General features: G+C 41.0%; 1 protein-coding gene across 1 annotated transcript in view; it reads right to left on the bottom strand.

Annotated features, from left to right (window-relative positions):
• Window positions 1-22836, bottom strand: part of CNGB3 (cyclic nucleotide gated channel subunit beta 3) — a 534104-nt gene that overhangs the window by 11625 nt on the left and 499643 nt on the right. Inside the window, exon 20 of the mRNA XM_077492986.1 lies at window positions 19623-19800. Within this exon, the coding sequence (XP_077349112.1) occupies window positions 19623-19800 (178 nt within the window). The remainder of the gene's footprint in view (window positions 1-19622; window positions 19801-22836) is intronic.

The following is a 22836-nucleotide window of genomic DNA, read 5'->3' on the forward strand; positions in this document are numbered from 1 at the left end:
AAGCCTGGGTTTATTCTGGGCCAGGGTTTGATTGACTCAGGGAGGCTGGAATGACTCATCAGTCAGCGTCTTTGTTACCTCCCCCTACTTTCTGGAACTTTGATAAACTTCCAAAAGAATAGGAGGGTGGTTAGAAAGAGCTGCCTGGAGTATTGATGTAGCCCCCTAGCCACCTAGTCTGGGGGGTGGTGACCTTGGGTCTGGCAGCTCAGGTGCAGGAGGGATCCTCTGACAACACACGGAGGAGTCCTGTACAGAGGCATGGGAACAGGTGTGAGGACAGCAGGAGCCAGCGAGCATGTCCAGGAGATCTCAGAGAAGACAACCAGGTGGCTGGTGAGTGAAACAGTCTGGGAGGACCGAGGAGTGGCAGTCTGAGATGGTTGTAGAGTTGGAGGACTGTGTAAGATTAGCCAGGAGGGCTAATGAAAGGGTCAGCTGAAACCAGGCAGGCTGCCAGTGCCTGAAGAGGTGGTGCTGGAATCAGCTGGACACTGGGAGTTTTCTACACATCAAAGTGGCCCACGGTCCCTGCCTGTAATGGGCCTTTCCTTTATTTGACTAAGCAGTGGGAGTGGGACATCCCCTACTGCCAACTCTAAAAGCAAGCCAGCGGCTAATCAGCTGCTAGGATTGCTTTTAGATGAAAAAGCATCGCCGGCTGTATAAGAAAAATACCAGGGTTATGGCATACAGCTGCAGTCATAACCACTTGAACACAATCACCTACATGTACATGATTCTGCAGCAAGTGGTTAAAGCAACTCTGCCAGTCCTCCCTGAAAAAAAGCACTGATAAGCCATAACATTATACCCCCCCCCCCCCCCCCACTATAACGCTATGACCACCCACCTAATATTGAGTTGGTTACCTCTTTTGCCACCAAAACAGCTCTGACATGTCAAGGCATTCACTTCTCTCTAGGTATGCTGTGGTATCTGGCACCAAGCTGTCAGAAGCATGTAGGCGGGCTCAGTCTATTTGCTTTACTGCAGGTGGCGCTCTTCCACAGCGGCACTGGTGTTGGAGAGGAAGTCAAGAGGAACAGGATTCCTTTATGGTTTCCTGGGTCACTGGGGAAGTTATCCTATTGGATGCTGTCTCCCCATATGACTCTGACATCTTGGGTCAGGAAGAGCCTATTTAATACCCTGTCTCACAGTTTTGGTGTGCATTTGGTGAATGGGCAGTGCAGGAAAAGGTACCCAGCCTGTTAAGGACTGTACTAGTGGTAGGGAAAGGTTCCTGATGAGGAGGGAAAGCATAGGGTCTGCAACTCCTCGATTTGGAACAAGATGGCTAGGCAGTGGTAAAGAGGGGTCTCTTTACCAGCGCTGTCATTCCAGCTGTGTATTACTACATTCACATTGCTGGAAACCATGAGTGCACCCAGTTGAGCGGTCTTTCCTCTGGGTTTTGTTGTGAACTGTTAATGCATTACTTCCATACAAGGTCTCTATTGCACCTAGCTGCGAATTATTGCCACCACACCAAGCTGCACACCACCTACAAGCAGATCCTGCAAGGTCTGTGAGGTAGGGCCTTCATGGATCGGACTTCCTATACTCTATCCTATTGCCATCTCTTCCCCAGGAAAACAATGTACACAGACCCGACCATCCACATAATGTTAAAGAAAATTAGATTTATCAGACTGGGCCACCTTATTCCATCACTTCTTGGTTCAGTTTTGATGCTCACATGGACAATGTAGGCACTTTTGGCTGTGGTCAGCACGGGCACCCTGACCTAATACTCAACAAACTGCAATGAACTGTGTTTTCTGACACCTTTTTTTTCGGAACCAGCATGAACTTTTCAGCAATTAAAGCGACAGAAGCTCTTCTGTTGGATCAGCCTACATGGGCCAGCCATTGGTTTCCACTTCTATCTTTGAGCCTGGCTGCTCATGACCCTGTTGCCGGAGTGGCGATTTTCCTTTCTTGGACCACTTTTGTTGTGAGTCCTGACCACTGCAGACCAGGAACATCCTACAAGAACTGCAGTTTTAGAGTTGCTCTGACCCACTCATCTAGCCAAAAAAATTTGGCCCTTGTCAAAGTTGCTCAAATCCTTGCATTTGCCTTTTTTTTTTTTTACTTTCACCAAATCAACTTTAGAGACAACTTGTTTAGTTGCTGCCTAATATATCCCACCTACTTTCAGGTGCCATTGTAAAGAGATAATCAATGTTATTCACTTTACCTGTTAATGGTTATTGTTATGGCTGATCAGTATGTATATCCAACTACCTGCCCCACTACCAAACTGTTCTGGATTAAAGAATAAAGTTTGCTGACAGATCTGCACTCAACACTTCTGCAACTGTTTAAATCTTAAATGATGATGACAGGCTGTTGGTTGAAAATCCGACCGTTTGTACTCTCCATTGGACAATTGTTGGATTTTCCGCGGACAAATGTCTGTTGTCGGATTTTCCGAGCGTGTGTACACAAGTCCGTCGGACAAAAGTCCAAAGTACAAACACACATGCTCGGAAGCAAGGACGAGCCAGAGGCGGTCGGTTTTGTAAACTAGCATTCGTAATGGAGAATTAACATTTGTGACATGGCAAATTATGAAATCTCGAAATTCAGCGCACATTCTCCTCTTCTTCAATGGGATAATAATGAAGCTGCTTTGCTGGTGATACTGATGGAGTTATTGCAAACAAATTTTCAAAGGCTTTTTTTTCTAGTGATATCAAGAATAATATTATTATGCTTTTTTTTTGGTGCAAGTTACCACAACACCATTATCCCATCAAAAATACAACTATGTTGGTGTCCCTTGTTACTTTTATAAGTCTCATGCATGTGTCCTGCTTCTTAATATAGGGGGTCAACAATATGAAGAGTTGGTGAAAGCAGGGGTCCATCATCCAGAGATAATACTGAAAAACATCTGGATTATTCTCCTGGAGCTCCCACAGCAAAGGCATATGACATAATTGGTCACGATTAATAAAGCAACCAATTTTTGGTCCAAGAACTCCTCCTCCTCCTGTTCCTGGACTGGACTTGGGTCAAAGCAATCACTCCAAGGCCATTAATAAATAACAGGTTATCGCCTCTGATTCTGCAACATGGCTGGTTGACGAACGGCTGTTCAGAAACGAACTAAAAAGCTTGACATGAAAAGCGTGAATCAACACTCACCAAAATTCTAACACAAAATTAGCAGAAGGAGCCCAAAGGGTGGCGCTAAAGAGCTTAAAAAACATGTAGTACATCACTACGTTCCTGTTTGTTGGCTGACAATTGTGTGCCATTTGTAAGCAAGACAGGGGCCAACGCCCTTTAGAGGTTTTGTCTGCAGAAAATACGATCGTGTGTACGAGGCTTTACTCATTGTTCTTCCCTGCTTTCAGAATTTTTTTTTATGTCTTTTTGCCCACTACAACTTGATTACTAGTCTTAGGAAGGTAGCTTCCTCTGTCCCCCTCACATATCTAAAGTAAAATTGTCTTGGATTTCACTTCTGTGTCTTTTTGAAGATTTAAGCTGCCTGTGGATGGTGCCAAGTCAGCAGATGACCATACTATCTGGACAGACTGGGTCTAAGGAGGCATGTCAATGCATAAAAAAGCATTTGAAACAAAACACTAATAAATTATGTTTAAAAGTAAATGTGAATTTTGTCTGAAGGGCGTTGGCCGTAACTTGTCTTGCATACACACAGCCACACAATTGTTGGCCAACAATTACGAACGTAGTGACGTACTATGTTGTTTTTCAGCTCTATAATGCCACCCTTTGGGCTCCTTCTGCTAATTTCGTGTTAGTAGAGGTTTGAGTGTTGATTCTCACTTTTAATTTTGCATTTTTAATTTTGCGCTATTTAGTTCGTTTCTGAATGGCAGTTTGTCAACCATCCATGTTGCAGAATCGGAGGAGATAATGTGTTATTATTGGCTTTGGAGTTATTGCTTTGACATTATTTTTTTTGGTTAAATAATGATTTGATTTGGTATATTTTCTATATTTTTGGATGCATAGAATATACTTTTTGGTTAAGTTCTATTGGCCGATAGCATGTCTAATTTTATTAGTTTTCTTTTTTTAATGCACAATAAAAAAAACTATGTAGAATAATACTTGGCTATGTGTTTTACTTCAAATGACAGTTTTGGAGTAGACAGTTACATTTAAAAAAATGTTAAATTGACAAGGGACACCAACATAGTTGTAACTTCGATCTTCAAAAATTACAGGATAATGGTGTTGTGGTAACTTGCCCCACTCAAAAAAAAAAAAAAAAAAGCATAATAAAAAAAAAAGCATAATAATATTATTCTGGATATCACTAGAAAAAAAAAGCCTTTGAAAATTTGTTTGCAATAACTTCATCAGTATCACCAGCAAAGCAGCTTCATTATTATCCCATTAAATAAAGAAGAAGAGAATTGTGCTCTACATTTCGAGATTTCATAATTTGCCACGTCATGAATGTTAATTGTCCGTTATGAATGCTAGTTTACAAGACCGACCGCTTCTGGCTCGTCCTTGCTTCCGAGCATGCGTGTTTGTACTTTGGACTTTTGTCCGACGGACTTGTGTACACAAGCTCGGAAAAGTCAGCGGAAAATTTTAAAACATGCTATCCAACATTTGTCCATGGAAAGTTGGCCAACAATTGTCCGATGGAGCATACACAAGGTCGGATTTTCCACCAACAGCCTGTCATAACACATTTCCCCTTGGAAAATCTGATCGTGTGTATGAGGCTTTAGTCCGTAGGGTTCACTATTGAGTTGGCTCACCCCTGTACAGCTTAAGCTCTTCTGGGAAGGCTGTCCACAAGGTTTAGAAGTGCGTCTATGGGAATGTTTGACCATTCTTCCAGAAGTGCATTTGTGAGGTCAGGCACTGATGTTGGATGAGAAGGCCTGGCTCGCAGTCTCCGCTCTAATTCATCCCAAAGGTGTTCTATTGTGTTGAGGGCAGGGCAGTCAAGTCCCCCCCCCCCCCCAAAATCGCTCATTCATATCTATATGGACCTTGCTTTGTGCACTGGTGTGCAGTCACGTTGGAACAGGAACTGTTCCCACAAAGTTGGGAGCATGAAATTGTCCAAAATGTTTTTGTGTGCTGACGCCGTAAGAGCTGTGACATGATGAACATCCAGATTTGTTGGTGATCTCCATGCTGGATCATACTCTCTCTACTGCCTAATATTATTATTTCTGTTGTAAGTGCATATTTTAGCTCAAATAAACCCCCTGCTTTTACATATTATGCAATGTGCTTTCTTTCTGTGTTCCCCTATCCCAGTGATGGTGAACCTTGGCACTCCAGATGTTTTGGAACTACCTTTCCCATGATGCTCACCTACACTGCAGAGTGCATGAGCATCATGGGAAATGTAGTTCCAAAACATCTGGGGTGCCAAGGTTCGCCATCACTGCCCTATCCTGTACACACACCTGAGTGAAGCACAGTGGCAATCTGTGCTGGGAAGTGTTGGGGCACTGATCCTGCAGCTGTTGGATCCATTCATCCATCTTGGAGGTAGGGAGACACACAGAGGATGTGGCCAGGCATCGGGCATTTTCTTACCTCATGCATTATGCATGCATGATCTCTTATAATCTAGAAATCATCAGAAGTTGGTAAGAGGCCAATTTAATGTTTATTTGAATTGTTATACTTTATTATCACTGGGAATGGTGGATAGCTCATCTAGTTGGTGGAATACCAATGGAATCATTTTTGAAACACATGGACACTTGTTTATTGAACTCTTTATTTACCACTAGTTGATAAACTGTGTTTGCTATATATTTTTTGATACAAGTTTTTCATTGTTTATGAGACAGCGCAACCTTTTCCATTTTCAATTTTTTTCCATTAAATTATTGTATCCAAGGAGTGTTAAAAGCGCAGCAGTCTACACTTATAATAAGCATGAGATTTTTACACACATTTTCTTTATATAACTATAGCTTGAATATGTTTTGGCAAATACCTGAACAAAAACAAAAGTTGTGTCCAAATATATATGGACCTAACTGCAGGGGTCAATCCCTTTGGAAAAAAGTGTGAGAACCCAAGATCCATTCCCCCACCAAAAAAAAAAAAAAATGGTACGCTCATATGCACAAACGCTTCAAAAGTGATATTTTTCATCCAATTTTCTTATTGTGTGAGGCTTAACTGTTAGTACATAAAAAAAAAAAATCCTCAATAAACATGAATACGGTAATTCTCTGAATAATCCGCATTCATTCAATTGTGCTTCCATGCAAATGTGAACATCATGTTCTGATCTTTATTGGGGAATTTTATTTTGTATATAGAGTGTCTATGTGGTGAGTTTACACTTTTCATTGAACAGAGTTTGGATAACACAGGGTTAAACGGAAAGGTCATAAATTAACTGCACATTATCTAGACAGAATGCTTGGGGAGATAGTGATGTGTCCCTGCTTAGGAGATGTATGTTAGCTTGGGGGGCTGCAAACTCTGCAGGGCTCCAACACACACTCAATGCTATTCCAACCCTTCACATATTTCCACATAAACTTCCCTCCTGGCATTAAACTTTGCCAGGTATTGTGCTCAGCTTACCACCCCAAACTGATGTTCCTCCCTCAGCTCACCTCTCTCCCTGCATGTCCTGTGAGCAGAATAGCTGATCTACCCGTCAGCTAGACCTAGACCTGATCTACCTGTCAGCTAGCTGTGATTGACAGGTAGATCGAAGCGGAGGCGGTCATGGGGCCCCCTACTGGCAATGCCTGAATGGTCAGGTGTGCGGCACTTACTATTGCGAGCTGTGTCGGCGGCTGCTGGTGTAGCACCTCCCACACAGCTTGCATACTATAAAGTCTTGCAGGACATGGCTGCTAACGGGAACTGAGTTCCTGTTGTGGAAAAAGTAAAGGAACTCAGTTCCCAATCGTTCCCGCAGGACTTGAGCCCTGCCTAACTGTATATATATATATATATATATATATATATATATATATATTACACCCACACACACAGAGCAGCACTGTTTTTGTATACACACGTACACTGCATTCATGTTCACAGCAGCACTGTCATATACTTGAGTACAGAAAGAAAGACAATGGCGCTCATGTTCGAAGACTGTAAAAGAAAAGTTGAAGAACAGAATTTAAAGTAAGAACTAAAGGCAAAACGTTTTTTTTTTCCATTTTTAATGGGATTATAACCCTTGTCAGCTTTTTTTTGCTATCTGTGTCCCATTATGGAGATTTCCTTTCACTTACTGTTCAATAGACAAAACAAGAAGTAAGAGGAAATCCCTCCAAAGTGAAGAAATCCTTAGCTGTTACCAGAACTAGTGTTCCCCTTGGAAGATTTCACTTTACTATTCTTATGAAAACCCAAAATGTGGGATTTTACTCTTGATAATATAGTAAACAGGACAAAATAGAGAGGGTGAATGTCCCTAATGGAGACACAGACAGCAATAAAAACCCGACAGGTGTTCTAATCCCTCTCCACTCTATCCAAAACTTGTTTTGATAGTCACTCTTTAACGTTTAACTAAAGGCAAAACTTTTCTTTTAGTTTCGGATAGAGTGGAGAGGGATTAGGACATCTGTTTTTATTGCTGTCTGTGTCCCCGTAAAGGGGATTCACCCTCTCTATTTGTCCTGTTTACCATTATTATTGAAAGTGAAAATAAAAGAAAAAACCCAACTTTTTGGTTTTCCCCAGAACAGTAATAGAGGGGAAATCTTCCAATGGGGACACTAGTTCTGGTGACCTGGGGGTCCCCAAGCAATTCCCTTAAAGTGGGCGTAAGCTCCCATGGATAATTTGTACCTACAGATTGTAGTAATATGGCCAAACCATTGTAACTGATATGCTTTGATGTGCTCTGCTATTTCAGTATACAAGATAGCTTAAATTTGCAACTATAACAGAATGCTTAGAAAGATGTGTGCACAAGCTATGTAATATATATATATATATATATATATATATATATATATATATATATATATATATATATATATATATATATATATATATATAAATAATATCATTGTGGGTTGGTTTGTCTGGGACAGGATGCATGACTTATGACTCATAACCAGATGGCCTGTTGACCTGTGGTTAACTCATGATGACGTATTTTAGAGGGTTACTGACTTCTATAACCATATAACTATATATTTCTATACAAATACCTCAATTACTAACCACTCCCCCCTCCCCTCTTTTTATTGGTATGTTGAACCATATATAAGCTGTAACCCACCTAATAAAGGCAGACATTTTCTTGAACTCACTTCTTGTGTCTAATGTTCAGTGAGATGTCTCACAGTACTGGGGGTTTTCAGGGGTCTGTCATGTACCTGGAGTAGTCTAAAACCCCTTCAAATGGAGGCACTAGTTGAGATAAGGTGATCAACTGTGGTAAGGTACCTTTTTGTCTCATATTGACTAATTGTTTTCTTGCCTCAGCTCTGATAAAACCTTAGTCTCTTAAATTTAGTTAAGAAGTGAAATGGACTATGCCTTATAAGTGGCCTTTGGCAGGCTTGGCCTTTGGTAGGCCTCTTAAGAAGTTTTAAGTAGTACTACACTCTTTTGGGAAGGAGGGAAAAGTGTTGGTGTTAATAAGGCAATTACCACCAGGCCCGCAAAACTGTTTCTTTCTCTATCTTGCTTTTCTTGTCTATCACATTTGCATAGAGTATAAGATAATCTGTTGTGTGAAACATGGGGTTTAAGGTAAGGCAGTCCTACTTTCACTGTGATAATGAGTCAGAAATAGGGAAAAAAGTAAATTAGAAATTACCCTTGCTTATATTCAAATATCGTGAAAGTGGTGGCTACTTTTCTATGTATGTTCAGATAATCTGCTAAGTTTTCTTTAAATAATGAAAGAAGGTATGGAGAAAATTCAAATGTGTGTATGTCATTGACCACTGGGCACTTAAACACCCTTAATAACCAGACCAATTTTCAGCTTTTGAATGACAATTACTCAGTCATGCAACACTGTACCCATATGAAATTTTTGCCCTTTTTTTCACACAAATGGAGCTTTCTTTTGGTGGTATTTAATCACCGCTGGATTTTTAATTTTTTGTGCTATAAAAGAAAAAACCCGAAAATTCTGTAAAAAAATGAATTTTTATTCGTTTCTGTTATAAAATTTAGCAGATTAGTAACTTTTCTTCATAAATTTTGGCCAAAATTTATACTACTACATATCTTTGGTAAAAATAAGTACAAATTGATGGATATTATTTGGTCTTTGTGAAAGTTATAGAGTCCACAAGCTATGGTGCCAATATCTAAAAATTGATCACACCTGAAGTACTGGCGGCCTATTTCAATTCTAGAGACCCTAACATGCCGTAAAAGTACAAAGACCCCCCAAATGATCCCTTTTTGGAAAATAGACATTCTAAGGTATTTAGTAAGAGGCATGATGAGTTTTTTTGAAGTTGTCATTTTTTTTCCCACAATTCTTTGCAAAATCAAGATTTTTTTTCCTTTTTTTTCCCACAAAATTGTCATATTATCAGTTTATTTCTCACATAGAGCTTATGCATACCACAAATTACAAAACACATTCTGCTATTACTCCCGAGTATGGCGATACCACATGTGTGAGATTTTTACACAGCGTGGCCACATACAGAGGCCCAACATGCAGGGAGCACCATCAGGCGTTCTGGAGCACCCAGGACAATTCTGACATTTCTCTCCTACATGTAAAAATCATATTTTATTTGCTAGAAAATTACATAGAACCTTATATATGTTTTTTTTAGCAAAGACTCTAGAGAATACAATGGTGGTCGTTGCAACTTTTTATCTTGCGCGGTATTTGTGCAGCAATTTTTTGAATGCGTTTTTTTGGGAAAAAGGGGGGGCGTCTATGGCTGGGAATTGCAGGGTATCACCGAGTATGGCTGGGTATGGCTGGGTATCTCTGAGTATGGCTGGGTATTGCAGGGTATCTCTGAGTATGGCTAGGTATGGCAATTTATGGCAATTTATGGCAGGGTATTGCAGAGTATTGCAGAGTATTGGCGGGGTATTGCAGAGTATTGGCGGGTGTTGCAGAGTATTGGCCGGTGTTGCAGAGTATTGGCAGGGTATTGCAGAGTATTGGCGGGTATTGGCAGGGTATTGCAGAGTATTGGCTGGTATTGCAGAGTATTGGCTGGTATTGCTGATTATTGGCGGGTATTGCAGAGTATTGGCGGGGTATTGCAGTATTGGCGGGGTATTGCAGAGTATTGGCGGGTATTGGAGAGTATTGGCGGGTATTGGAGAGTATTGGCAGGGTATTGGAGAGTATTGGCAGGGTATTGCAGAGTATTGGCAGGGTATTGCAGAGTATTGCCATGGTATTGAGGGGTTAAATTCGGTGAGCAGTGATGTGGGCACTGCAGATGCAGCCCACGGCGCTGCTGACACCGATCTCTTCCCCCTCCGCTGTACCGATCAGTACAGAGAGGGGAGGGAGGAACCGACGTCATGTTATGACGCCGGTTTGTTTACAAGTGACCACTCCGTCATTTGACGGAGCGATCACGTGGTAAACGGCCGCGATGTGCGGCCGTTTACCGTGATCACGGATGCTCTCGAGTGCGTGCCCCAGGGGGCGCGCAAGAGCAGAATTCTGGGAGGCCGTTAATTAACTGGTGAATTACTGGTTATTAGGTAAGGGAAAGTTGTTGTTAATAGAGAGAAATGCTTAATTTGATGTATATGTGATTTTTTGTCTTGTCTAAAGCCCCGTACACATGAGAGAACTTATGTCCGACAGACTTCCGAAGGAGTTCTGCCGGAGTTCTGTCGGAGTTCCGACAGAGTTCTGACGGACTTTTCGACTGAGCGGACTTGGCCACACACAATCACACTAAACTCCGACGGATTCGAACGTGACGACGTACGACTGGACTCAAATAAGGAAGTTCATAGCCAGTAGCCAATAGCTGCCCTAGCGTCGGTTTTAGTCCGTCGGAATAGCATACACACGAGCGAATTTTTCGGAGGGACCGGGTCCGGCGGAGTTCCGTCGGAAAAATTTGAAGCATGTTCCATATTCTAAAGTCCGTCAGACTTTGGCGAATCAAAAGTCCGTTGCAGCCCACACACGATCGAATAGTCTGACGGAATCATTCCGTCGGACTTTGGATGTTCAAAAGTCCGCTCGTGTGTACGCGGCATTAGAATTCCAATTTAGAGTATAAGCACAATACACAGAGGTACATGTCCGCTTGCACTATGTTGCTTCAAGTAAAAAAAAGGGGATCAAACCACCGACCATTCCTTCGCCACCGATTTGCATTACATATTCGGTGTGTCCGAGAGACTAGCTGAGGTGGAGAGGGAATGTTAAAGAAGGAGTTGATTCAGAAATGTTATCCATAAAAATACATGTTTATTGTTAAAATTTTGTTGCAACTATTGTCAGTCTATTCATGAAATGTCATGGGCACATATTAAGCCCATGCCCAATGCATAGTTAATTGGGAACAATAAAAGGGAAATGTGACACGTCACTGATAAATTGCATGTATGCACTGGTACCAAATTTAGTTTTTTGTGGAATCTGTTATATTCTTAATATCTAAATTTTAATTGGCTTTATTATACTTTATTTAGAATATGAATTCTCTATTGTGTGAAAGAAAACTCTGAATCAATCAATCTCCATGTTATGACATGCTAGAATTGAAAAAGTAAACATTTAAAACCTGTCAGGATTTTGATGAATATTGTAAATCTTATATATGCTTTTAAGGGATATATTCCTATGTAATTGAGATGTTGTTTACGGTTTAGAGTCTGAAACTTCCCTTCCCCCACTTCCTGTGTTTAAGTGACACCAGATGTTAGTAACCACTCTTTAGCCCACATCCTTGTGAAGGAGGGTTTATTCTTTTGGCGCGAATTTAGAAGCTTTGGTTGATATAAGCAAAAGGCTGAGGAAGAGTCTCTCTCTCGCAACTACACTCTGAAGACAACATACATTCCAGCAAACAGACTCTTAGCTATTTTCAGCATACAAAGGATTATACCGCCATTTTAGATAGAACACATGGTCTAGCTTGATTTTGATATCTTTGAAAAGAAAGAACGATACTAATAATTTTATCATTGTACTATTTTTGTAAGTATTATTTTCTACTTTAGTGTGTACAATAAAACACACTTTTTGATTTACGCTGACTCAGAACTAATTAAGGAAATTTATCTCACAATCTCAATCGGTCTTACCAGATATATATATATATATATATATATATATATATATATATATATAAGATATATATAAGAATATATATTATATATATATATATATATATATATATATATATATATATATATATATATATATATATATATATATTATTTTTATTTTTTTATTTTTTTACAGAATCTGATCAGATATACATTTTTAAAAGTAGCATTTCAATTTATGTATAGGGTATCTTGATTATTTCAGTTAGAGTCTGACTTTAAGGACTGTTTTAGTTGCAATTGCCTGTCCTTACATTGTTGAAGTTAAAAGGTGTTAAAAATGTGCTATATTTGTGAAAATGGTTTTAATTGTGTTTGAGCTATATTAACAAGGATTGGGGATTTTAAAATGTTTGATATTCTCTTTTTTTTGGTAAATACAAATTAAGGATTTAAAAATATTGGAAAAAGGTGTTCAAAGGTGTTCACATTGTGTTTTCTTGTTTTGAGAGTAGAGGTTATTAGGCCCATGTTTCTGATAATGTATATTTCCCTAAAAGTTTGGGGTTAAATTAAAATTGATAATGGGATTTTGGTAAAAAGGGTGAAACTATAAATGTTTGAAGAGTTACTGAAATTAAGTAACCAGGACCAAAATAAACTGCTTAATGTATTGAGTCCATGTGATACTAAAATACTGAGGGGAAAGTTTGTTTGAATAACAGTCAGAGTAACTATTATGGATATATTTACCTTTTGAATTCCCAGAGTGTCAATTGTGAAGTGTTAATGATGTAATTTTGTTTATCCACCAATGTTTTGTTTGTTACTGATGATCAGATATATTTGCAAAGTTGGGAGGCTGACTTCTGAGTCAGAATATGAGTTTGGGTAAAATGTTCTGTTCGGAGATCCTCGGGTCCACTTGGGTCCCGGGAATAGAAGGAACTAAAAGGTGTTTACGTTTTGTTGAAATACTGGATTTGAAGGGGGGAAAAAAAGTTTAGTTAAATATATTGAATCTATATAATGAAAACTCTTGCTGAGAAACATTTTTATTTCTGCATGCTTATGTTTGAGTCAATGAGGAATATTATTTTTAATACTTCCAATGGTTAAGGCCTGAATAGGTAGATTCTGTGATTATTCATGTTTGATGAGGAATATCTGCCCCAGCCAGCCAGCATTCACCCCTAGCCCCATGCACATGAAGAAATGCTCACCCCATTCATACCCTGCCCTATACCCTAACCGGATGAAGAGATGACTATGGCTTTGACAAGCAAATCTTCGTTGTTCATCTTTGTTGTTCAAATACCATAGGAGGTGCTTAGATGGCTAAATGTGGACTCCTGCGGGAAAATGTTCCTGGAAATGACACCTTGAGGGTTAGCCAATGATGCATGCCCAAGATCTGCAGATTTCCAGTGAGCAAGAGCATCACCAGGGAGAGATCCAGATACAACAGCCCGAAGACCCAAGTTTGGCCCAATGTGTTTTGGGAAAAGTTTAGGAGAATGAGAATTATAATGTGGACATTTCCTTTTCCTTTCTTTTTATGAATTTAATGAACATTGAGAAGCCATACAAGAGACTTTTTTTTGCTTTTCTTTGGGGCTATTTTATTTGGCCTAAAGGCTGTCCTGCCCCTCTCACTTGCTTTTATAGACTGTCACGCCCCCTCCCCCTTTAAATTTTCATGGATAATTGCTATGCAGTTTAGATTATGTGATTATTGTTTTCTATTTTTACATGCTTAGTGTGGCGGTAAATTTGTGGGAAAGTAGTCCAGGTGAATGTCGGGGGCATATTGCGTTTGTTTGTCACGTTTGTGACAAAAGAGAGGATTGTAGTAATATTCCCGAACCGTTGTGACTGATATGCTTTGCTATGCTCTGCTATTTCAGTATACAAGATACCGTAAATTTGCAACTATAACAGAATGCTTAGAAAGATGCGTGCACAAGCTATGTACTATATATATATATATATATATATATATATATATATATATATATATATAATATATATATATATATCATTATGGGTTGGTTTGTCTGGGACAGGATGCATGACTTATGACTCATAACCAGATGGCCTGTTGACACTTGTTAACTCATGATAACGTATCTTAGAGGGTCACTGACTTGTATAACCATATAACTGTATATTTCTATACGAATACATAATTTACTACCCACTCCCCCCTCCCCTCTTTCTATTGGTATGTTGAACTATATATAAGCTGTAACACACCTAACAAAGACAGACATTTTCTTGAACTCACTTCTTGTGTCTAATGTTCAGTGAGATGTCTCACGGTACCGGGGGTCTTCGGTGGTCTGCAATATTAACCCTTGGTTGGTCTGTCATGTACCTGGAGTACTGTAAATTCCCTACCACCACTTTAATTTGCAGGGATTCCTTTCAGTTCCTATTTGGCTATGGAACAGGGAAGTGAAGGGAAATTTCTGCAATGGGACACAGATGGTGAAACAAAATCTGACAGGAGTTTTTACCCTACCTTACTCTATCCAAAATGAAAAAAAAATTGCCTATAGTTCTACTTTAAGTTAAGTTAAGTCGTTTTGCCTTTAGTTATACTTTCAGTTAGTTTATACTCCTTTGTACTCCATATATATATATATATATATATATATATATATATATATATATATAATTTATTTATTTTAGCATTTATACGTAAACTTTTAAAGTTTGAGCTTGTTTTTGTGGAGGGGTGCCTGCTTTGCCATTGTGACTTGAATGCCAGAGGACCTTATCTTGAAAATGAATCACAGACTAAGGTGGAGTGCAGGTCAGACTGCATTCCTGAGCTGCAGAGAGGTGTCAAAGAGCGCATGACCTGGTTGTGTCTTCTGCCAGGGATGCCTGGATCACAAGACGATGTGCATTTAAGTACAAACCCTCTAGCAGGTAACATATTCCACACAAATGTTGTTCAACTGCTTGCCTGGAGTTTAACATTAACATTTCTTTAATGGATAGATTTATATTTTTTCTGTCAAAATCAATGCAATCTGTAGTTCTAATCTTATCTGGTCTGCCTTCCACCATACAGCACTATCCACTTTACAACCAGTTTCAAATTGTAATTCCGCTGCTTACACGATGTGTCTTTACTCTTGCTGTATTTGTGAATGGCTATCCATCATCTTGGCTGAATATGATGCATCTATCGACCTTTCTGAAGAAATGTATCACTAACAGCAGAATTATAATTTCCTTTTCATACAAAGCCTGTTTCCATGACCTTCCCCACAAGCTTAGCGTCCTTGGGAGCTTACACTTTACAATGCGCTAGATACTTTGTGTCTCATGGTGATAGTATTTAAAAGGTGAGAAACAGAATTGTGAGCCACAGCTTAAGGTATAGCTGTGGGTGGCCAAACACAACCTGTGTCCGGTTTGTCCTTTACAATGCCATCAATGCTATTGAAAATCCTGCTGCTGTTATAAGATAACAATATATAATACATCAGCGTAAAGTGCATCCATAAGTCACAAATGACTTTGTAGATGATATGTAAAAGCAAAAAGCGGTCCTGCATGGGCTTGTGCATACCTTTTAAAGTGCAGTGTCAGTCACTGGTAGGAAGTAAGAGGTCACAGCAGTCCATACTGTGCCTAGACCCCCCAAACCGACCCCCCCTTCACACAACACATACATACATATTTACTAGCAATGAATAAAGCTCAGCTATACAGAGATTAGAGACATGCTCTCTAAAGATGATTCATAATGGAGCTTTAAAGTGGAAGTAAACTCCCCTATCGTTTTCAGCCAAGGAAGCTGCCATCTTTGCCTCTGTTTAATCTTCAACTGCTATGGTGCTGCACATGTGATTCGTTATGACACCAGCCATTGGATGGTTTGATAGTTTGACTGACAGCACAGCCAATGTGCAGTTAGCATTCCTGGCATGCCTTTTTTTTAACGATGGGTTTACTTGAACGTTAAGCTATATAGCATAGCTACCAAATGTCCCTTATTTTGGTGGACTCTCTTGGAGCCAAATACTTCTGTCCTTCTATCCCACTCAGTTCTCCGGTGTTTTGCCCAAATGTCCAGACCTCTATAACCCAGATGGCAAGCAATTGTGCTGCAAGTTTGAAAATGACTTGCTAAGCGATTGCTAGACTTGCCAGGCTTCAAATGTTTGTTGCACATTTGCAGGAAGTCCGCATTGCATGACTCCAGATCAACTTTCTTTGCAAACATTCTGCAAGTCTGCTGCAAGTTCTGGTTCAGTTATGTTGTACAATAGTCATCCCAACACAGGGGTCACTGTGGCTGAATTGTCATGCTGTAGACTTGCAGAGCTCTTGCTGTAGACTCACCACTGCAACTTTGCTCTTGCTAGAGACTTGTCACGAAAATTTGCTACACATTGCAAAGTGTCAACTAGAACTTCAAATAGAACTGCTTCAAGTGCTCTGCAAGTGTACAACTTGCCAGTGAAAATGTGCAGCAAGTTAACAGACTTGCAATTCAACACGTCCACAAATTTGTGGCAAGCTATCCTTGCTATATGGGAAGGTGTTATCTGCTAGCCAAAAGTGTTACAAACATTTAGAGGTTGGATGAAATGTTTGATGTACTGTATTTCTTAATTTGAAAAGCCACTATAAAGGAAATGGAGTGGTTTAAAAAAAAAGCCATTCACTGTTTATCTAAGCAATTTATGCATATTCATCCCGGTCCGTGTAATCGGGGGCACTGCATGGGATGTACCCTTTGCCCAGAGGTGTCTCTTATTCCCATCTCAAGAGGTTGGGAGGTATATTATATGGAAGGACAGGAATGCTTCTCAAAGGGATTGACTTCCTAAAGGCAATTAGGCTGGATTCACACTGGTGCGACACGACACTTGTCCTACTTTGGATCCAACTTTGCCCTGGATCCCCGCTTATACCAGGCACTGTGTTTGGTATGCATCTTGAGGGGGAACTCCATGCCAAATTGTAAATAAAAAACTGGCATGGGTTCCCCTCCAAGAGCATACCAGGTCTTTCTGTCTGGTATGGATTTTAAGGGGAACCCTCTATGCCAAAAAATGGCATGGGCCATACCAGACCCTTATGCCAGCAACCGTAACAGGCTGCATGCCCTCAACATGGGGGTGGGTGCTTTGGGGTGAGGGGTTGATGAGGTTGATGAGAACAAGGGCCTCTTCCCAACAACCCTGGCCATTGGTTGTCAGGGTCTGCAGGCGGGGGGCTTATCGGAATCTGGGAACCCCCTTTAATAGATCCCAGCCCCCCCACCCTCATGTGAATGAGTGTGGGGTACCAAAGTAGTGCAGGAAGCATCTTCAAAGTCGGACCTACTTCTGTTGGATCAGTTAAGACGGCTCCCATAGGGAAACATTAATTTTCACACGTCATGTGACATGAGTTCCCAATGTCGGAGTGTTTGTCGCACCAGTGTTAACCCGGCACCTAGACTGTGCGCTTTAAAAAGTGCAGTTGCACTATGCAAGCGCAGCTGCTCCAGATGCCTAGTAAATGAGCAAAAGCTCTGCAGGCAAAAATGCTGCTTTTTTAAAAATTTTCCTTGCACATGATTGGGTACTTTTTGCAAAGTGAAGCTTTACCTCATTTACTAAGCTCTGGGGCAACTGCACTTGCAGAGTGCACTTCTATTTGCCTTTAGTAAATCAACCCCCATGCCTCTTGTAGGGTTGACACCTTTTTAGGTAGAAACTGAGGTTAACATTTAGGATGGACGGGTAGTTTGCCTAGCCGTGGTTGAGTAGGTGTGGATTAAAATAAGTGTGCATTGGTTAAACTAGATGGACTAGTGTCTTTTTTTTTCAGCCAGACTAACTATGTACCTATGTATGTAACCTGTGTGGTTTTGTTATAATTAATATGGTGAAATATAGGCAAAGTTTAACACCAGTACAATAACCAATCTATGGGGTGGTTACACCAACAAGGACAGAGTACCAATAGAAAATAGCACAACCACCAGCACACATAATTTAGTCATATAAGTTTGAACTGGAAAATTAACGAGCCAGGAAGGTGACAGTCCTTGTACAGCTCTACAATAAAATATTTGGTTAAATAAAAAAAAAATAGTGCAGTGCTTGAAGTAAATTGAAGTGAACACAGATATAAATACAATAAATTTGATAAAATAATATGATATATAGTCCAAAGTATTGACATCACAGTGATTATTCGAAAATCTTCTTCAATGTGAGAATCACCATGTAACAGTCCTTGAAACACCCAGTTCTACCGTGATTCAAAACCATGAAAAGGGGCATATAAGCTTACCAGATTGAGTGGACTCCCATACTGTAGGGACGGTGTCCATCACGCTTGTATGGATGTGACATCCAAATTAGCAAAATGGACATCTCTCCACTGGGGATGGTCAATATAGTAACATATCACATATAACTCTGTGACCTACACATGTGAAACTTGTAGTTGGTCACAGCTCAACGTCACCATCATTAGCCATATAAACGAGAACAGTGCCAAACTGCTAGGCAATGTTTAGTAAAATCCAAGAATAACACTCACATGTTCATAAGTATCAAAGTGCTTATATATAGCAATTGTTCCAGGACTCACTTTCTGGATAAAAGAATGCAATTACATTACAAGCACAGGCTCCGCCCAATGAATTTCCTCATAGCTGACGTCGTTTGGGGCTCATAAAATATTTAGAGAACATTTAGTAACTGTGGGGCACATCTTGGGGGATATAAAGGGGGGGCTTATCATGACTTTGCATTTGGACTCCTTCATTTGTTGCTCTGGCTAAAATCTAAGGGTGTCTCCACTCCTGGGAAAAACACCTGCCTTATTATCTGTCTCCTATTACCAACAAATAAAACAAGTGCCGTTTGCCAGGCTGGAAAAATACCTTCCACATGGCAGCCCTTCTTTTGAACGAAAAAATATTGGGGGCACATTCTTAGAGCAAGCTGTGAGCTAACAATTCAGGTCAGGTCAGTTCAGCACTTTGTGAAAGGAACTTGTGATTCTGTGCTTTAGTAAGTGTAGTCAAAGTAAATTATAATAGTCACTTTTTGCAGGACAAGACACAGGGGGGAGATTTACTAAAACTGGTGCACACAGAATCTAGTGCAGCTGTGCATAGTAACCAATCAGCTTCTAACTTCAGCTTGTTCTAAAAAGCTTTGACAATAAAACTTTAACGCTGATCGGTTACTATACACAGCTGCATCAGATTCTGTGTGCACCAGTTTTCGTAAATCTCCCCCATAGTGTCTTCATTTCTATTTACTGTAATATGGATGTCTGAGTAGCTGTAAACATATGTGATCTGGATTGAATACTGGTCTGTGCAACTTGGTGCATTCATACTTCATTTAATAAGTAATCACTTGCATTATAATGTTTCATACATGTAGAGAAGACCTTACCAGTCCCTCTCGTTGATTCCTCACTTTCTGTAGAAGACGTAATCCGGGCTTGTTAGCTGCAGCTGACAATATAGTTCTAAACAGTTTAGGCGTGTCTTGTTTTGGGGGTATAAGGAGAGCAAAGCCCCTGAGTACAACTGCCGGCTGTGCTGGTTTCCCTTTCTCCTTCAGCAGGTTCCTGCACATAAGAAAAATGGAATAGGTTAAAACATTTGTTAACCCAAAATAAATAAATAAGATGGATGCTGCTCCTTTAAAGCATGTTATATGACACAGTGCTTGTCCTATGTCATTTGGCCCTTGGTAACACCTAAAAAAACCTGGCTGATCCTGCCTGTTTCTCCCCACCCCTCTGTAAACTGACCACGGTGTATCATGGCTGCTGAGACCAGCACTGTGGTCAGTTTAGGTGCCTCTGTCATCCGCAGCCTGCTATCTGCTCTCCTCACTGTGTCATATCCTCCTCCTCCCTCCTCTGTGTGTGTGTGTGAGCTGCCCCTCCACCCTCCTGCTGCTCTCATAACATTAAGGCCGCGTACACACGGGCGGATTGTCTGTCCAACTTAGTCCGCTGAACCGTGTTTCAGCGGTCAATCCGCTCGTGTGTGGGCTTCAGCGGACTTTTTCAGCCGACAGTCTGACGGACTTTGTCTTTCGGAATTTCCGTAATTTTGTCCGTCCAAACTTGGTTTTGTCCGTCCAAACTTGGTTTCAGCGGACAGTCCGCTCGCGTGTAGGCAAGTTGGACGGACTAAGTATGGCGCATGCTCAGAAAGGATTTACATGGCCGAAGGTTGCATTGCAGTGTATTGGACGTCGTTTTTCTAGTCCCGTCGTACGTGCTGTACACGTCATCGCGCAAGTTTTCAGCGGACTGTCTGTTCATCGTGTGTGGTCAAGTCCGTTCATTCAAAAGTTGAACGGACTGTCTGTCGGATTGTCTGACGAACTTAGTTGGGCAGACAATCCGCCCGTGTGTACGCGGCCTAACATGTATACACCATCAGCATTGCCTCCTATTGCAGTGTTCCCCTCTGTGAATGATTTATAAATATAAATGCTGTAAATACATCATTTAGAGCTGAGATTGTGATCACATGACCAGCCAGCTCTCTCCTCCTCTCCTCAAGACTGACATCAGCAGAGGTATCTCAGCCCCGCTCCCTGTATCTCTCAGAGGAGGAAAAGAGAAAGCTGGCCAGTCATGTAATCGCAATCTCGGCAGTGAAATTAGGTATTTAAAGCATTTATTTTTATAAATCACACACAGAGGGGGATACTACCATAGGAGTGCTGATGGTGTATACAGGTAATGGCTTGTACACACGGTCATACATTCCGACAACAAAATCCATCAGATTTGTTCTGACGGATTTTGTGCCAAATGCACACGGTCGGACAAAGTTGTCGGAAAATCCGATCGTTCGGAACGAGGTGATGTACGTTGCGTACGCCGGGACTATGTAGAGGCTAGTAGCTAATAGGGGGCAGCACAGTGGTGTAGTGAATAGCACTACCTAGCAGTAAGAAGGGTCGCTGGTTCGAATCCCAACCACGACACCACCTGCCTGGAGTTTGCATGTTCTCCCTGTGACGGTGTGGGTTTCCTCCAGGTACTCCGGTTTCCTCCCACAATCTAAAGATATGCAGGTAGGCTAATTGGCTTCTGTCCAAAATTGGCCCTAGTATATGAATGGGGACCTTGGATTGTGGGCTCCTTGAGGGTAGGGACAGACATGAGTGTGCAATGTACAGGGATAGGGACAATTGTAGACACTCACTCAGGTTGAACTGGATGGACTGGTGTCTTTATTCAACCTAACTAACTATGAAACTATGATCAGAATTTAGAAGTAGGATTAATACACGGTATTGATACAGAGTACACAATAGTTTAAACACAATGAAAATTGGCACCATTGATCTATTTACAGTATGTAGCTTCCCCCCAAACATACTGTTAAAACATACTGTAATGCCGCGTACACTTGACCGGACTTTCTGACAGCAAAGGTCTGACGGAACGAGTCCGTTGGACAATTAGATCTTGTGTGGGCTCCATCGGACCTTTGCTTGCCAAAAATCTGGCGGACTTTAGAAATAGAACATGTTTTAAATGTTACCACCGGAACTGCGCCGGACCGAGAAATCCGTTCGTGTGTATGCTAGTCCGACGGACAAAAACTGATGCTAGGGCAGCTACTGGCTATGAACTTCCTTATTCTAGTCCAGTCGTACGTCATCACGTTCGAATCCGTCGGACCTTGGTGTGATTATGTGTGGCCAAGTCCGTTCATTCGGAAAGTCTGTCGGAACTCCGCCAAAACTCCGTCTGAAAGACCGCCAGACCTAGTCCCTCAAAGTCTGGTCGTGTGTACGCGGCATAAGGCTGGCCATAGATGGTTCGAATCTCGGCCAGTTCAGCAGGAACTGGAAGAGATTCCAATCATGTATGGGCAGGCTGAATGCACCAAATTAAACAATCGATTAACTTGGATAAAACCAGCCTACTGCATTTTGCATGTGATTATCGCTAGTGGCAAGTATAGCTTCTCCCGGTGGGGACAGCTTCCCCTGCCCCCTCCTGCAAGATGAATACAATGGATCACCGGGAAGGATTCCCCTGTCAACACTGTCTGTGTTAATAGGGGAATAAGCCCTTGGTTGCAGGAAAGAAATCTGTTCTGTGTATAGGCAGCGTAAGGTTAATTGGCTTATACCCAAACTGGCCCAGCAATGTGTATTTGTGTACTTGTATGACTGCTGTATAGAAGTTAGAGTGTAAGCTTCTTTGGCGCAGAAAAGATTTTCAATGGTCTGCTCTGTAAATCACCGCTTAATAATTTATAGGAAAAAAGATGCAGTTCAGGGAGTGTTGAGTTTCCTACTCTGTGAACTAAAAAATATTGGGCTTCAGATAACTTTAAATGTACTTATACGTAAACCCCAGCAATAAACGTCTCTATTTGTTCCATTTTGGTCTGTTAAGCATATCATTGAAAATATTTTGCTTTTTGCTACAGGTGAGCCTATATTTAGGCTTACCTGTAGCTACACTGGATATCTCCTAAACCTGCATGGTTTAGGTGATATCTCCTGTATTTGCATGTGCCAACGTCAACGGCACCTGTACACTGAAGCAATGGCACGTGCGTGCCGTTGCTTTAGTTAGACTGTGCCCTGACCGGCGGCTCCCATGCGCATGCACAGGAGT

The sequence above is a fragment of the Lithobates pipiens genome, unplaced genomic scaffold, assembly GCF_037356315.1.
Source record: "Lithobates pipiens isolate NorthernLeopardFrog02 unplaced genomic scaffold, aLitPip1_a1.2 Scaffold_19, whole genome shotgun sequence".
NCBI lineage: Eukaryota > Metazoa > Chordata > Amphibia > Anura > Ranidae > Lithobates > Lithobates pipiens.